Genomic DNA, 18,547 nt, shown 5'->3' with positions numbered 1-18,547 from the left:
TAAATCCTTAAATACTATACTTCCCTCCCCCAGACGGGAAGGAAGTATGGGCATCTGCGCACTTTCCCACCATTCAGACCACTCAGACAGGAAGTGATGTCACATGGAAGCACGCATCTACCGGTTTGCTCCCTGATACATGATTAGTCCTTAGTGATGTCTGATTTGGGACTAATAGATTGATTAAGCCAGTTATTTCAGACTTTTCTTGTTGACATGACCTTCATTGAAACATACTGATACTCTAAAGTGAATGAAATGTGAATGAAATTATGTAAGTTAGTTTCAGTGTGGATCAGGGCAATGTGCCCTTCGGAAATATCGTAATTACCAATTCTAAGCACATGAATGACTAAGCAAAATTCTGGGAAACTTTTTAGATGATGTAAGTTGGAAGGGGTACGTCTATTTGAAACACGGTGGAAACCAGAAACACTGATCTATAATATAGAATATACATCTAACAATCTTTATAGAGATCTGTTAGTGGAAAGCAAATGTTAATTTCTCAACTTTCACAGTTTGCTTCACATTTAAATGGGATACCCCATATACATAGTGATAGAATTCAGATGTAGCTTTAATTTTGTTTAGGTTTCTTCTACTTTAGCCTACTTTCTGACTTTGATTTTATTAATCATCATGCTTCTCCTTGTTTGTGGTCCAGGTTCCTGTAGCACATTGCTTCGGTCCTGCTGGTCAGAAAAAGAGGTTCTGCTGTGTTTGCCGGAAGCATCTGGAAGGCAGTTCGGCTCTGCGCTGTGAAGGTGTGTGAGAGTGTGGAGGAGGATGTTATAAATTAAGAATAAACTAAGTGTTGATTATAACCTAAACTAATTTGGGCTCATATAACTATTTTTATTTTTCTCCGGCCAAATTGATGCATTTAATGCAAATTAGTCATTTAGTGCAAATAGGTTATTTAACCCTCTGGGGACTAAGCCCTTTTTGGTCCGTTTTCTCTATTTTTTCATTTGGGCTTATAAACTATATATAATGGAGATGGAACACTATGTGTTTGGTATCTATGGATTCAGAAGACCATGAGCTAACATAAACATGTATGTAATGTGTTTATTAAGGAAGTATGTGTAATTGTTAAATAAAAAGAACAATAAAGAACGGTTTGACTTAAAAATATCAAAATTGAAATTACTGCGTAAACAAAGACACCTACTTCTTGGATGCCCTTGAGGTAAGCTAAAACATATCAAAAATTAATTTCAAGGTGAACTATCCCTTTAAGCACTCAAAATATAATTTCTGGGGACTAAGCCCTTTTTGCTCCGTTTTCTCTATTTTTTACATTTGGGCTTATAAACTATATGTAATGGAGATGGAACACTATGTGTTTGGTATCTATGGATTCAGAAGACCCTAAGCTAACATAAGCATGCATGTAATGTGTTAATTAAGGAAGTATGAGTGAAAAATTTACAAAATACAAGAGAATTTCTAAAACGGAAATTCAATTTTTGTCATTTATTTCTGAATATCACACATCACACAACAATAGTGAACAGTTTTTGAACAAAAATATATTTGTCAAAGCCTTTGGTTGACAGACATGTGTAATTGTTAAATAAAAAGAACAATAAAGAACGGTTTGACTTAAAAATATCAAAATTGAAAATACTGAGTAAACAAAGACACCTACATCTTGGATGCCCTTGAGGTAAGCTAAAACATATCAAACATTAATTTCAAAATGAACTATCCCTTTAAGCACTCAAAATATAATTTCTGGGGACTAAGCCCTTTTTGCTCCGTTTTCTCTATTTTTACATTTGGGCTTATAAACTATATGTAATGGAGATGGAACACTATGTGTTTGGTATCTATGGATTCAGAAGACCCTAAGCTAACATAAACATGCATGTAATGTGTTTATTAAGGAAGTATGAGTGAAAAATTTACAAAATACTAGATAATTTCAAAAACGGAAATTCGATTTTTGTCATTTACTTCTGAAAATCACACATCACACAACAATAGTGAACAGTTTTTGAACAAAAAATATGTTTTTCAAAGCCTTTGGTTGACCGACATGTGTAATTGTTAAATAGACCATTTCAAAAAATGTAAACAACACTGGTCCAGAAGCACTTCCTGTTTCAGTTTTTTAACACTACATAAAAGCTGGGATAAAATAAAACCAACAGAACATTTAAAATTGAATCAAAAAGTTAAACAAACATCTTTAAGATGTTTTCTTTACATGTGAAATAAAGAAAACAGCTACAAACTGAAACAGGAAGTGTTTCTGGACCAGTGTTGTTTACATCTTTTGAAATGGTCTATAAAAAGAGCGGTTTGACTTAAAAATATCAAAATTGAAAATACTGCGGAAACAAAGATAGCTACTTCTTGGATGCCCTTGAGGTAAGCTAAAACATAAAACATATCAAAAATTAATTTCAAAGTGAACTATCCCTTTAAGCACTCAAAATATAATTTACCTTATTTTAATATTTTTTCCCCCCCAAACTCTTGGTCTTGGTCTAGATCTTTTCTTTTTTTTTCTGTTATTGCTCATTTGTCTGTGCTGGATGTTCCTGTTTGGAAAGCTGCTGTTTCCATGGAAATGGCAGAATGGCCTTTTGCAGTGGGCTGAATTCTAAGAACTGAGCTGAAAAGAAAAACATCACACTCCAAATCTCTCTTTCTATTTCTCTTCCTCTCGCACATACAAAAGGCACAAATGAAGCTCACAAGGAAAGTCGATCTTTAGTTCCCACACTCACTCAAACAGTTGCTACAATAATATGAATTAAGTGTTTTTTTCCTCTGTTAGGCTTGCAACACATCACAGGCAGTACTAATAGTGCCCGTGCTAATAAAATGAAAATAACAAATGTTTCACCTCAGATGATGCTTGCTTAGTGGGTAAACCACATAAAGACACTCCCTATTCTTTCAATAACCTTACCTCATGTGTCTTTCAGTGTGTGAGCTACACGTCCACAGCGACTGCGCCCCGTTCAGTGTTAGCGATTGTCGTGTCTCTCATCAAGATGGAGGGCAAGACATTGTGAGTATGAGAACCAGGACTGCACCATCTCTTTCTGATATATTAACCTGACATTTAATGGCTGACCTCAATTTGAAAAGTAATTGAATGTTTTATAGCTTGTCAAGCTTTTCTTCACACTCTAAATTATGTTGTTTGGTAGATTTTAATTACATCAGTACTGATTCAAACTACATGTTGCCTACTTGCACGGCGTTATTGCTGTCTACACATTTGGGAGCTTAAAAATACGGCCTTCGAAGGTAGGATGGCATCAAAGCACGTCTGAATCCAATATTTGCGTCTTTACTCTTTTCCTATCAACTGAAATGCCTTCATCTGATCATTTTTGAAGGCAGCATAGAAGTGTACTTCGCTGCCTTTGATATCCCACAAACCTGTGCTTTCCGTTCTGTGACAGTTGAGCTAAAAAAAGAAATGACGGTAGCATCTGAAAGTTGTGGTTGGTGGTCAGTTTGTGTGTAAATGTACTTTATTGGCCAACATTTTCCACTTTTGATGTCATTTCTTGCGAGTAATTACTGTAGTAATTAAATGTATGCTTCGTTCTTACCAATGATTTGTTGTAGATCATTAAACCATTATTCTACCTCACAAGGTACTTTCTTGTGCTAAAGTCATTACCTATAGGGCATTAAGGCATTATAGGTAACACTTTACTTGAAGGGGTGTGCATAAGACTAACATGACATCGTCATAATCATGACATGACACATTTTTATGCATGTTTATAACAACTGTCATTAAGTGTCATTCACTCGATTATTACATTTTGAATGCAAATATGACATTGTTTGAGATGTCTTTGTTATGACACCTTGACATGAAACAATACATCATAACCTGTCTGTCTTAGTAATGTCAAGTTGTCATGACAAAGACAAACACAACCTGTCATAAACATGACATAGCAGATTAATCATCAAACTTAAGAAACCACCTAGCTCTGTAGTTGAGGTCACAGAAAATATTCACGACACACTTATAATGGCCTCATGACAGCCAATCACATGACAGTTTAACTTAATTTTATGTCAAGTTGTCATGACAAAGACACTGACAGGTTATGATGTTATGGTTCATGTCAAGATGTCGTATTTGCATTAAAATGTTCATTATTGAGCGAAAGACACTTAATGACAGTTGTCATAAACATGCATAAACCCTATTTCATATTCATGACATGTGTCATGTCATATGTACACCTCTTCAAGTAAAGTGTTACCGAATTGTATAATTATATAATTTCTAATTATAGATCAGACTCTAAATTACAGCTAAATTCAGAGGGAAATGTTTGGTTGATAAGAATATTGTTCAACCCCAGCAAGCTATGTTGATCCAGGAGCATGTCCTGGGTAAATCACGTCTCTATTATTGCTCTAGATTGTGTGATTGGCCACATTGCTTTTCTTAACCCATCATCTCCTCCTGTTCTGATAGGACACGTACCAGCATCACTGGCGGGAGGGCAACATGTCCTCTGGTGCCCGTTGTGAGTTTTGCCGTCGCACCTGCAGCTCCTCAGACGTCCTGGCTGGCATGAGATGCGAGTGGTGTGGCGTTACGGTGAGTGTTTGTTTCTCGTTTTTACAGTGCACCCAAACTTTACTTGTCTTGGCATTCAACGCTTTCAGTTTGCCTGTATTCATCGCACAAACATCTTCATTATTTAGTCATAAGAATGAAGGTGAATGGACTCTTAGGCTGTCGTGTCTCAAAGAATCGATCAATTATTTAACAGGATGCAATATGCGATGCAGCTCTTTGTCAGTACTCATAAAATTGTACTTGGTCAAAGTTGAATGCAGGAAAAAAGTCTTGCTGCTTGCTGTGTTTTTATTCCTCTGGCATCTTGGAAGTTGCTGTTTTTTCTGTTGCCTGGCCTGGTTTCTTAATTTTGATTGTTGCCAGATTGCCTTTTGTTTCAAAACTAATTATATCCTTTATGGATACCATTTTATGGCATCAAAAGGTAGACAACCTTTTTCTTTTTTCAGATCCTAAGAAAACATCTCTTCTATTTTTCACAGAGAAGGCAATCCCAGAATGCATTACTCTGGCCTGAAATAAAAAATAATAATTCCAAGATGACTGATGAATGATGCAATAGAAATGTACTTATAATGCTTAAAAGACTGAATAAAAATCATTTTTTAAATAATTTGTTAATCAATAGTTAATAGATTATCAAATGTAATTTATTCCTGTGATGCAAAGCTGAATTTTCAGCATCATTACTCCAGTCTTCAGTCACATGACCCTTCAGAAATCATTTTAATATGCTGATTTGTTGCTCAAAAAAACATTTCTAATTATTATCACTGTTGAAAACAGTTGTTCTGCTTAATATTTATGTGAAAACTGTAATACATTTTCGTTCGATTTTCGATTTTCTAACATTGCAAATGTATGTCTCTTATCTGTCTCTACTGACTCTTACTGGTTTATTATGCTTGTTGTTAGTCATTTATTCATTTAGCTGACGCTTTTATCCAAAGCGACTTACAATTGCTATATATTTCAGAGGATTGTCTTGCTCCAGGGGTTAAGTGTTAAGTGTTAAGGGGTTAAGTGTCTTGCTCAGGGACACATTGGTGTCTCACAGTGGATTCGAACCCGGGCCTCTCACACCAAAGGCATGTGTCTTATCCAATGCGCCATCACCACCCAGTTAGTCCTTTCATAATGCCTGTATTTAAATCAGTTGTTGAATCAGCCACTTTGCACTAATTGTATGGCGATGTTCCAAATCACTCACTTCAGTTAGAATGCTGACTTAGAAGTCACCTGTCTACATCGAAGATGCCATTTTTGCAAGAGAGCCACTGTGTCAATAGAGTTACATACTGTACCAATGGCTCCCTCTCCACTTTTTCCCCAAATATTATTTTTAACAATTAAAAATAATATTTAATTGTATTTATTATTATGATTTATTTTATAATATTTATTAAATAAATATTATTAAATAATATTTAATAATATTAAATATTATTTAATTTAATAATATGTAATATTATTAAATAAAATGTAATATAATTTAATAATATTATTTAATCATTTATCATTTTTGCAAGAGAGCCCCTGTGTCAGTAGAGTTACATACTGTACCAATGGCTCCCTCTCCACTTTTTCCCCAAATATTATTTTTAACAATTAAAAATAATATTTAATCTTTTTAAATATTTTTTAATAATATTTATTAAATACATATTATTAAATAATATTTAATGATATTATTTAATTTAATAATATTTATTTAATATAATCAAATAAAATGTAATATTATTTAATAATATTAAATATTATTTTATTTAGCTCCAGGTGCTAAAACGCTCTACTCGACTGCACTCCAGCTAACACAACATGTCCCTCTGAACACTAGCCTCTCCCCAGCTCTCAAGTTTTTCAGCATGTGCTGTAGGTTAGTAGATGATGTAAGCAGTAGCGCCTGAGCAAAGGTTTTTTGAGGACAGAGCTTCGGGGTCTATATTTGAAATGGCTGTTTGCAGCTCTAATACTCTGAAAGCACAAACCTCTAGGATTTTGAGGGATTTTGAGAACAAAGGCACAAGAAAAAGATCTTATACAAGACTGTAGCTTTATTTTATTTTAGTTGTTTAGTGTGGTCGAGTGGTCAAAAATCAAGACTGGTAACCAAAAGATTGTTGGTAGAAACCAAGCCTGTCGTACAAGCCCTCAAAAGTGAAGCCAAAATGTCTCACTGGCCCCCAGTGACCGGTCCTAGTATATGTCATAAACCCCGCCTCCCTGTGTTATCGCGTCAAAGGGACGTGAGACCAACTAAACAATTAAATTACACTTCACATTTCCTATTTCCAAAGATAGTTTCTGTCATTTACTGTAGTTTCTATCACGCTGATGTAATTTAAAGATTTGTTTTTAAAATAACTTTATTGACTGCTGTGTGAAGGAGTCTTATTAGAAAAATTGGAGTTGTCTTAAAGCTGTACTATAGCTTGTGAGCTTATCTGTGTTTATATGTTTGCAGGCACATGCGTCATGTTACATAATCATGTCTCCGGAGTGCAGCCTGGGACGACTGCGGGACATGATTCTTCATCCCAGCTGCGTGTCAATCTGCTCACGAAACTTCAGCAAGATGCACTGTTACAGAATCTCAGAGAACTCCCAGCACGGCGAGATGGGTAATGCGGCCTAGACACTTTCCCATTATCCCTGAAATCTGAGCAGACACCTTAAAGGAATGTTCCGATTCACAACACGTTCTGTGCACAGCATCTGCATTCACACAATCATTGAGTTGATGATAAAAACGAGCAAGAAATGTGTTTGCACTTAAAGGGGTAGTCTACTTTTAAAAAAACTTTTGCTGATAATTTACTCACCCCCATGTCATCCAAGATGTCCATGTCATTCTTTCTTCAGTTGAAGAGAAATTAAGGTTTTTGATGAAAACATTCCAGGATTTTTCTCCATATAATGGACTTTACTGGGTATCAAACGGTTCCCACTGAAGTCTATTATATGGAAAAAAAATGCTTGAATGTTTTCATCAAAAACCTTAATTTCTTTTCGACTGAAGAAAGAATGACATGGACATCTTGGATGACATGAGAGTGAGTAAATTATCAGCAAAAGTTTTTTTAAAAGTGAACTACTCCTTTAAATATAAGTTTGGAGTAAGATTTAAAAACGTACTTTTAGCAAGGACACATTAAAATAATCAAAGATTTCTTTGATGAAAAAAAAATGTTTCTACGAAAATATTAGGCAGCACCACTGTTTTCAACATTGATAATAATGAGAAAGGTTTCTTGATCACCAAATCACCATATTAGAAAAATTTAGTCGAATGAGAAAATTCAGCTTTGCCATCAGGAATAAATTACATTAAAAAAAAATATTAAAAAGGTACAATTATACAATTATAAAAATATTTTACAGTATTAGACTTATGTATTAGTATGATTTTTGCATCCTTGGTGAACTTTAAATGTCTTTCAAAAGCATGAAAATGTTGTTTCGGACTCTTATTCAGACCTTTTGTGTTCTCTCTGCATGTGTCATGTCAAAGTGATAATTTTAGATATAACTTTGCACAGTTTATCAGTCAAGTTTTGTGATTACATCCATAATCGGCAAGTCTTATGGATGTGCTTTAGAAATGTTGTGGTTAATATCCCCCCTGCAGTGCCCTATAGATTTCCATTACTGGAACACATGATATTTGCTTGTTTTTACAAACTGTGAGGCATGTCACAATCGTTTTCTCTGGTACTCGACAGCACACGTCACAGACGTATTGAACTTGTATTGAACCCAGAACATTTCTTCAGTGTCAATGAGCACGATAATTATTTTTCCGTTTTAATTACAGTTTCCTTGAAAATGAGATGGTTGTGAAATTGCACATTTCAAATTTAGCCTTTTAATTCATTGTTAGACTGTCCTATTCACCTTTGAATATCAAATAACAAGATCACATGTCTGTAAATGCTCATAGAGAAGTGTGTTTTCTCCAGATAACCTGGATGAGGTCGATACTCCGAGTCCGGTAGCGTCAAAGGAGACTCAGTCCACGGGGTCACCTGATACGGGTACAAAACTGGTCAAAAAATGACATCATATTGGTAATCACACTTGCACCCAAAGTAAACTCCCATCTTTTGGCCTAGGTAAACAGACGGTTAAAGTTTTCGATGGAGACGATGCAGCTAAGCGCAATCAGTTTCGCTTGGTTTCGATCCCTCGAATAATCAAGAATGAGGAAGTAGTGGTGAGATGTTTTTTCCTTGATCAGGTTTTACCTGAATTGCAATGTATATAAATTTTACAGTGAATAGTGTTTTATAAAGATCATGATTGAATAACATTCAAACTTTATTGTCAGTGGTATTCTGATGTTCCTGATTTCCGGTTCTGACAGGAAGCGGCGCTCAGAGCGTTCTTCATCCCAGATGAACCGCAGGATTATGAGCTACAGAGTTCCAGCCAACAGGGACTGTTTACAGATGACATCATCAACCGTAACGGCACCCCAGACAACAAGCCCGTTTTTAAAGACACGGTGTCTGATCCCTTGGTGCTCAGAGCAAAACCCAGAGAAACAGAAGTGGTGAAGATTTACCCCAGCTGGCACAAGTGAGCTCTACTTCTGGTTTTTTAGTGCATCATGTTCTGCCGTTTTGTTTAGTGTTCTCCGACTGCCATGCATATATTGATTCACAAGGTACCGTACAAGAATGTTGAGGAAATGCATTCTTTAAAGCAATATTTCAGGTTAAATTCAAGTTCTGTCAACAGCACCTGTGGCATGCTATTTAAAGTCAACATGAAATGGCGTTTTCACCACATTTTCTTCTATAATCCAGTATATATGAACTGAAATGTAATATTTATTGAGAAAAATCCTTGATTTTATATATAAGGACTTGAAACAGGGTCCTGCACGGGTTTGGGTACCCATGGGTTAAAAACGTAAAAATATATGCATATTTTTAGGAACACATCTACATAAATATGCCTGTATTTGAAGTTGATAAAACAATTTAAAAATCCATATCAGTTTATCTGTACCCTCGCAGGAGTCTCAAGGCCTACTTTTACTATTAAAAAATCCCAACCGTGCGATCTATCTGCTGTCGCCGAGATGGATCCTGAGGAGTTGAGGAAAAGAATAGCTAGTGGAGATTGTAAAGTTGGTGACAATACGTCATCAAAAGTCAGGTCCAGTGTGTGGGAGAAATTTGGAGTTATCTCAGATGAAGAAAACAATATTGTGAAAGGCTTTGCTGCTTGCAAAACCTGCCTTAAAGGAGTAGTTCACTTTTAAAAAAGAAATATGCTTATAATTTACCCACCCCCATGTCATCCAAGATGTCCATGTCATTCTTTCTTCAGTCGAAAAGAAATTAAGGTTTTTGATGAAAACATTCCAGGATTTTTCTCCATATAATGGACTTCAATGGGAACCAAAACGAATCAAGGTCCAAAAGACAGTTTCAGTGCAAGCTGCAAACTGTTCAAAGGGCTTTAAACGATTTCAGACGATGAATAAGGGTCTCATCAAGCAAAACAATCGCTCATTTAATAAATAAATTACAAAGTTTAAGTTTTATAAGCTCAAATGGTCACCTTGCTCTGTTCTGTGATGCGCGTTCGTGACTCTCCTGTTTAAACTCGTTCACCAAAATTAACAAATCTTTTCCCGATTCAACTCGTTCATTTCGTTCGTTGAATGAACCAAATGATACAAAAAAAATATTTGTTCATTTTGATGAACGAGTTCGAACAGGAAAGTTACAAACTTGAATCACAGAACAGAGCAAGACGAGCATTTGAGTTTATAAAACGTAAACTTTGTTATTTATTTTTTAAATGAGCGATCGATTTGCTTGATAAGACCGTTATTCATCGTCTGGAATCGTTTAAAGCCTTTTGAACAGTTTGCAGTTTGCACTGAAACTGTCTTTTGGACCTTGAACTGTTTGGTTCCCATTGAAGTCCATTATATGGAGAAAATCCTGGAATGTTTTCATCAAAAACCTTAATTTCTTTTCGACTGAAGAAAGAAAGACATGGACATCTTGGATGACATGGGGGTGAGTAAATTATCAGCAAAAGTTTTTTTTTTAAATGAACTACTCTTTTAAAGTTTTCGTGTTGGATAGCCGCAAATGTGGAACGTCATCGCTGCTGAGGAAGCACGCAGATAACTGTATTAACAAACCAACCACATTTGCAATCATGCTGATATTTGAGAAGAACAGCACGCTTGCTTTTGATATTGCTTATATTTATGTCATAGTTAATACTAAAACATACAGAGGCGTTTGAGGTGCCCATCTTGAATTCTTGAGAGCGTTCTGTATACTAATAGGCCACTCTTAGTGTCAGCTTGCACTTTGTTATATTATCGTAGACAATACATACCCGCACACCCTTATTTAGAAGACGAAATTCGCTTTATATAGGTAAGCAGAACAGAATGGAAAATGGATTTTACATATAAACACATCATAAAGAGGCTCAGTTCTTGCGTCAGAACGGAGGTTCTAGTGTACAGTTTACTTATCTGAGGGTTTTATGGCACATCAATCCGCTCGCTGCTCCAAACAAACCATATATCATCTCCTTGCATTGCAAGGAAATGGACAATAGTTGTGTCGTGTACGAGGGCAAGTGTAAATGAAACCCATCAAAACACGCACTGCTCGACTGATGACAGTCTTGCTGTTGTGTGTCCAGTTGCCACGGAGATGAGGTGACAGCATCCGTGGTTTACCCAAGATGTTTTTGCAGAAAATGGATCACAAATGCTGATGGACCCTCATCGCCTACATAAACTCATCAGGGAACCTTTAGATTTATTAAAAAAGAAGAGCAGTGCCACTGAAGTGTATTTGATAAGGCGTTCATTTTGTTAACATGGGTTTGGAACTAATGAAGAATTTTATATTTTATTAACATAGGGAGGGATTGAGTCACATGCGACCAGTTAGTGAATCATAAACCAGAATCAAGTTTATGTTCTTATGTAATATTCACCACATTAAATCAAAACATTGTCAGAAGTTTCAGTGGCAGAACGGCAGATGATTTATACAGTGCCACACAGCTGCTAAATCATGGGATGGGTTGTTTTTTGATGCTTTACGCTTTCAAATGATGGTGTAATGAGGAACTTCATTGGGTTTCACATTTGTGTTTCAGGGTAGGAGTCTCCTACATCTCAGTGACTGCTGGGAAAAGCAGCACGGTAGACTCAATCATAAAAGAAGTGCTTCCACAACTAGGAAAAAAGGTAACTTGGATTTCACTTCTCAAAAATCCTGCATGTTAGTACGTACAAACAACTTATTTGTGCCACAAATGTTGACGATGCCTCAAAACAAGCATGGAAATGTGTGCCATTATTTTTTTATAAGCAATCAACCTTTTTTTTCCTTTTTTTACTGATTTTTTACCTACCACTTAGCGACTGCTTGTGGCAAATCCCACAATAGATTCTTAATAAAATGCAAAAATAGTCAACTTTTTATGCACAATTTGCATGTTAATCCTCATGTTCTTTTTGCTAATTTCTATAGAATGAAAACCCTGCTGACTTTAACCTTGTAGAAGTTTTCATGAGCAGCAAACAAGGTAAGTTATCCTACATGTATTATAATATATATATATATATATATATATATGTGTGTGTGTATATGTATATATATCATATTATACAGCTGTATAAAAAATTAAGAGACCACTTAAAGTCTCATAAAGTCACCCAATAGCAATATAACTGACTAATAGAGAGCATGCCAAGGTGCATGAAAGCTGGGATTGGAAATCAGGTTTATTCCACTAAATATTGATTTCCTAATTCTTCCTAAGTTAAAACATTAGTATTGTGTTGTTTAGAAATGCATATAAACTTGTTTTCATTTTCTGCAAATAAATGCTCTAAATGACAATATTTTTATTTAAAATTTGGAAAACAATATTGTCTGTAGTTTGTAGAATAAATCAAAAATGTTCATTTTCCTCAAACAGATACATATAAATAATAATTCCAGAGAAACCACCACCGCAGTGGTCTGGTAAAATAAAATTTAGAGAATAAGATTTTCTAATCAAAATGTGTTATGTTAAACCAAAACATTTAATGTGTTTATATATGCACTCAATAATTAAAGTGTATATTTTTATAAGGAGTTTTATTTATTTATTTATTTATTTTATAGTTGACAAATACAGACCGTAATGGGAAATGTAATTTGCCTGATTTTATATATATATATTCTATTTCATATTAATTTAACAAACAAGTATTCATTACTTAAATATGCTAATTGTTTCTGCCTTAAATTAATAAATCCTTAGCTAACTGTATCATTCGTAGTTGTACATTTCTGAAATTACAGTTACCTCTAATAACAGATCACTCTAAATTGTAATGCGGATGCATTTTCTATAAAGCTGCTTTGAAACGATGTGTATTATGAAAGCTCTATACAAATAAATGCGAATTGAATTAATTTTGATATAATTTCCTCCAAGTACCTTAAGAATCTGATTGGCATCATGAAAAGGATTTTGGCTGAATCCTTTTCAACATATAGAACAGCTTCGAAAAATATGGAAAGGTTTCATGATATCCTAACCTTGTGTTTTTTACCGATCTTCAGTTCAAAGGCAAGTCCTCAGCGGTCAGGAGCTTTTACTGGACAAACTTCTGGAGATACGGAAGGTATGTGGGGCGGGTCATGCTGATATTGCTTGGCATTTGGAAAACACTCAAGGTGATGAGCCCTGATAAGCACAGCACGCAAATTTTACAGTGCATGTGTGCTTGTTACATACAAAAATCTTGTGAGAGCTTCTCGGTTGTCTCAAACTCTGATTCCGAGCATGTGACTTTCAGACATCGTTGCGACAGATGAATCAGACACGGTTTTACATCGAAGAAAGCAGGAATCGAACGGTGCAGGTCAATCTGATTCTGGGAGGCTTTCCGACGCAACTCGACAAAGAGGAATACTCACACCTGCTATCCGAACACCTCGCCGTCAAAAGTGAGTCTGCACATCTGTGTGTGCTTGAATGATGTGTAAGCTCTGCGATCCTTTGGATTTTAGCCGTTCGTTCCATATAAATCTCTTTGGATTCTATTAATCTTTCCATGAAATAGACAATGCTGACCTATAACTCTGACATAAGTCATCTTGTGTACTCATTGTAAGTATGCCTGATGCCACTCTGCTGAGAGGGATTAGAGCAGATAATATAGTGACAGCTGATGATTTCTTGTGATTGCATGGTTTACACTGACATATCTCATATCTCTTTCTCTCTCTTCCCCACCCAGGTCACTTGGCCACCATCTCTCACGTATACACCGGACAAGGTAAGAGTGACCACATCCATAAATCACAGGGTTCTGTGGGAGAACGGCCACAGGAAATGCATCCCTCCATTAAAGGCGACTCACAATGTCCGTGTTTGTTCCGAGTACAACTAAACTGCATGACTTTATTTGATAACACTGAAGGTCGCTGGTGCATGCTGCAGAACAGACCGCTCGCTGTGTCCATGGGCCATAATCTGGCCTACTGTCAGCGCTCTGTAAATGAAAGCCCTTGTTCTGCACACACACGCTCCGAACTGCCGGTTGTTCTCAGTCATCCACAACATGCCCACTGGCCTTGGTGCTTTGAATGCATTTATAATGTTGTTGCAGCGGCGTGTTGGTTTGTGTGGAGGTCTTAAAGTATGTAGAGGTTAACACACAAGCTCTGATACCTAGAGCTATTGCTATTCTACTCGCTATTACTTTGTGGTTGGCTATACTAGGAAAAAATGGTACTGTGGTGCATGTATGTATTTATGTATATAATATTATCCTAATTAAACAAAATAATATGTGTGTAATATGAACAAATATATACTGCTATTATTTATATATATTTTATTCAATTAATTTATATATAATCATTAATCTATAATGTACTGATCAAAAGTTTGGGGTCGGTGAGCAGTGAGCAATATTGTGAAATATTATTACAATTGAATATTATTGTTGTAACAATTTAAATTATTCAAAGTCAAAGTTTATTTATAAAGCACTTTTAAAAACAACAAGTGTTTGACAAAGTGCTGTACACTTGTATCCTATTTCACAACTAGTATTATTATATTGTAAAATGGATCTATTCTATTTCTATTCTATTTTAAATTTTATTTAGTTTATTCCTGTGATGGCAAAGCTAAATTGTCAGCATCATTACTCCAGTCTTCAACATAACATGATCTTTCACAAATCATTTTAGAAGCAGAAGAAAATCCAGCAACACTTGAACTTTTAATGGATTTTATGTCCGAAATTATTGTAATATACTGATTAACAGCATTTTTTATATATATATATATATATATATATAATTACTGACCACAAACTTTTGACTGGTATATACACTCACCTAAAGGATTATTAGGTACACCTGTTCAATTTCTCATTAATGCAATGGTAACACTTTACAATAAGGTTCATTAGTTAACATTAATTAACTACATTAGTTAACATGTACAATATGTGAACAATACTTCTTCAGCATTTATTAATCTTAGTTAATATTATTTCCAACATTTACTAATACATTATTAAAATCAAAGGTTGTATTAGTTAACATTAGTTAATGGACTGTGAACTAACATGAACGCACAATGAACAGCTGTATTTGTATTAACTAACATTAACAAATATTAATAAACACTGTAAATAATGCATTGCTCATCGTTAGTTCGTGTTAGTTAATGCATTTACTAATGTTAACTAATGAACCTTATTGTAAAGTGTTACCAATTATCTAATCAACCAATCACATGGCAGTTTCTTTAATGCATTTAGGAGTGTGGTCCTGGTCAAGACAATTGCTGTGTCTGAAACCTATATAGGCGGTAGGGAGTAGAGCACTATATAGTGAGCTCACCAGCTTAATATAAACACCACTTTTAAAGACTACTGCCGTTGATTACATCATCTGTCAGCTGGTGCCGAGCCGGCTCTGGGCTAAATAGATTTTTTTTTAAATAAATACATCACATTATATTGAGCTTATTTCTCCAAAATTTAAAATGTTTTTTTTTTATTTTTTTTTTATCATTTTTATGATCAGTGCAATGCATGCTGGTATATAGTGCTTGGGTTAGTGACCATCGGTTGTGCACTACTTTTCAAAATGCATTCTGGGATAAATTGAATAATCATCACTATACATTCGGACAGCAATACAAAATGGCGAGCTCACTATATAGTCCACTGTATAGTGACTAGTGGGTGATTTCGAACACAGCAAATCTCTTGAACTCCAAACTGAATGTCAGAATGGGAACGAAGGGTGATTTAAGCAATTTTGAGTATGGTATGGTTGTTGGTGCCTGAGTATTTCACAATCTGCTCAGTTACTGGGATTTTCATACACAACAAAGAATTAAGGGTTTACAAAGAATGGCTTACTTGAACATGACAATGAGTTCACTGTACACAGTCACCAGATCTCAACCCAATAGACTATCTTTGGGATGTGGTGGAACAGGAGCTTCATGCCCTGGATGTGCATCCCACAAATCTCCATCAACTCCAAGATGCTATCCTATCAATATGGGCCAACATTTCTAAAGAATGATTTCAGCACCTTGTTGAATATGCCATGTAGAATTAAGGCAGTTCTGAAGGCGAAAGTGGGACAAACACAGTATTAGTATGGTGTTCCTAATAATACTTTAGGTGAGTGTATAAAGGATTGCATTTGGATTTGCATAGCCTTATTCCATCATATCATGATAGGTGGTAAAAATAACTGTGTCCCAGGTTTGAGCAGGTGAGTGTGATTGTGTAACTGAGCTGGTGTGCTGTTTTCAGGTGCTGTGGTTCTGCAGATCAGCTGTTTCTCAGAGGCAGAGAGGATTTACATGCTGGCCAAAGACATCAGCATCAGCGGCAAACAGCTCTACTCGCTTGTCATACCTGAGATCATGGTACAACACCTTATTACAAAGCCGTAAATCTAATAGTGACACTCATTGGGTGCAACAGACTCCTTTTTGTGAATATGGAGGGTTCTTTACTCTCTTTTTAAAACAAATGCAACATGGTTTGATATTTTATTGTATAATGCAGTGTGATTTATACATGGACATTGCATATTTAAGTGGGGCTCAAAGGGATAGTTCCCTCAACAATGAAACCATGTCATTCCAAACCTCCATGACTTATTTCTTCTGCAAAACAGATCTTTAAAAAAAAAAAAATTGTTTAACCAATGAAAGTCAGTGGGTTCCAATGTTTTGTTTCTTTGCGAAAGAAACTTTGCGTTCACAACTTTTTTGAAGGAAATGAAGTGGGAAGGATGTATTTTAGTGCTTTTTCAGAGGGAACACAAATTTTTTTGGGGGGGAAAAACACTAAAATTTGCAAGAGAATGCAAAAGCATTGGAAATAACATTTTTTGCATCTCATATATTTTCCAACACCATGTCATAGTCATAGGACATAGTAGGCTTGAAATGACATGAGGGCGAGTATATGACAGATTTTGTATTTTGTGTCCAAATGTCAGATATGGATCGCACAGCTGATTCAAAATAATCACCTGTTTTGACTTAGTTGGTCACATGCTGTTCATTAAAGTTCACAATGCTGTTCCAAGCTTTAGATGGATCTGCCATCTAGTGGCCCGGTGAGAAACTACAATACAATTCAACAACAAGTGTAACAAATGTTTTTTTTTCTCCCAAAAGCAAAGCAAGCTGGCCAAAAGAAGCTGTCCCCTGCTGGTCTTCGTCAACCCTAAAAGTGGTGGGCTAAAGGGCAGAGAGATCTTATACAGTTTCCGGAAACTTCTAAACCCTCACCAAGTGTTTGAGCTGAGCAGCGGAGGACCACTTCCTGGGTTAGACCTCCTCTCCTTTTGATTGATGGTCAAACTGATGTTAATGTCTTGATAGGAATATGTATGGATGAATCCTGCTCACATGTATGTGTTTTGTACAGGCTGCACACGTTCAGGGACGTCCCTCACTTCCGTATCCTGGTGTGTGGAGGAGACGGAACAGTGGGATGGGTTCTGGGGGTTCTGGAGTCCATCCGACATAAGATTGCCTGTCCTGAGCCAGCGATCAGCATCATCCCGCTGGGCACAGGTGCGTGATGGATGAAAAAAGTTTATTATTTTAGTTAATGTAGTTAGTTTATTGTTGGTTTAACTATTTGCAACCATTGTGGTTTGTGTTCAGGGAACGATCTGGCTCGGGTGTTGCGATGGGGGGCGGGATACAGCGGCGAGGACCCCTTCAACATCCTGGTGTCTGTGGATGAGGCAGAGCTAGTGCAAATGGACCGCTGGACAATCCTTCTGGACGCACAGGATATGGCAGAGGACGGCAAAGAGAACGGCGTCCTAGAGCCGCCCAAGGTACGCAATCAATCCCTGAGACTTCAAATAACAATTAATATGATTTCTGCATGAATGCACCTATAGTACATTTTTATTTGATTTATTTATTTATTTATTTATTTTTGATTAATGCAATTATTATAATATGTACATTAATGAAAAAAATCATATTAATTATTTTTAATGAATATTTTATATTTTAATAATAAAATCAGAATACAAATTTTATTTGTATAATTAATGATATTCTAGAATTGATTGTTTTAAAATAAAGTATATTTTTGAATTTAATATTTAACATAATTGAACAATTATAATGAATGTAATTGTAATATGCACACATTAATGTACAGTAATATATATATATATATATAATTACATAATAATGAAGTATAATTAATTCATATAATAATAACAATAAAATAAATTATTACAATAACAATACTATAATAAATAATTCTACTATTTATTAATTCAACTTTAATTTTTAATAATTTAGCTATTAATTTTTCATGCTTCTAGCTCTGCTAAGGAATTTGTCACTGCACATATTTTGTAAGTTACCAGCGTAAAGCAGTCAAACATG

General features: G+C 35.5%; 1 protein-coding gene across 1 annotated transcript in view; it reads left to right on the top strand.

Moving 5' to 3' along the window:
* The window catches only part of dgkq (diacylglycerol kinase theta), a 38,325-nt gene that overhangs the window by 13,919 nt on the left and 5,859 nt on the right, over positions 1-18,547 (top strand). Inside the window, exons 3-18 of the mRNA XM_089135017.1 lie at positions 668-767; positions 2,946-3,031; positions 4,475-4,600; positions 7,047-7,203; positions 8,542-8,616; positions 8,695-8,795; positions 8,946-9,160; positions 11,732-11,822; positions 12,109-12,163; positions 13,195-13,256; positions 13,431-13,581; positions 13,875-13,913; positions 16,428-16,543; positions 17,306-17,457; positions 17,559-17,707; positions 17,801-17,979. Of these exons, the coding sequence (XP_088991143.1) occupies positions 668-767; positions 2,946-3,031; positions 4,475-4,600; positions 7,047-7,203; positions 8,542-8,616; positions 8,695-8,795; positions 8,946-9,160; positions 11,732-11,822; positions 12,109-12,163; positions 13,195-13,256; positions 13,431-13,581; positions 13,875-13,913; positions 16,428-16,543; positions 17,306-17,457; positions 17,559-17,707; positions 17,801-17,979 (1,854 nt within the window). The remainder of the gene's footprint in view (positions 1-667; positions 768-2,945; positions 3,032-4,474; positions 4,601-7,046; positions 7,204-8,541; positions 8,617-8,694; positions 8,796-8,945; positions 9,161-11,731; positions 11,823-12,108; positions 12,164-13,194; positions 13,257-13,430; positions 13,582-13,874; positions 13,914-16,427; positions 16,544-17,305; positions 17,458-17,558; positions 17,708-17,800; positions 17,980-18,547) is intronic.

This window comes from Pimephales promelas, chromosome 9 (assembly GCF_988280905.1).
Source record: "Pimephales promelas chromosome 9, fPimPro1.hap1.1, whole genome shotgun sequence".
In the NCBI taxonomy this organism is placed as follows: domain Eukaryota; kingdom Metazoa; phylum Chordata; class Actinopteri; order Cypriniformes; family Leuciscidae; genus Pimephales; species Pimephales promelas.
The sequence above is the reverse complement of the archived record's forward strand: the minus strand, read 5'-3'. Positions and strand labels throughout refer to the sequence as shown.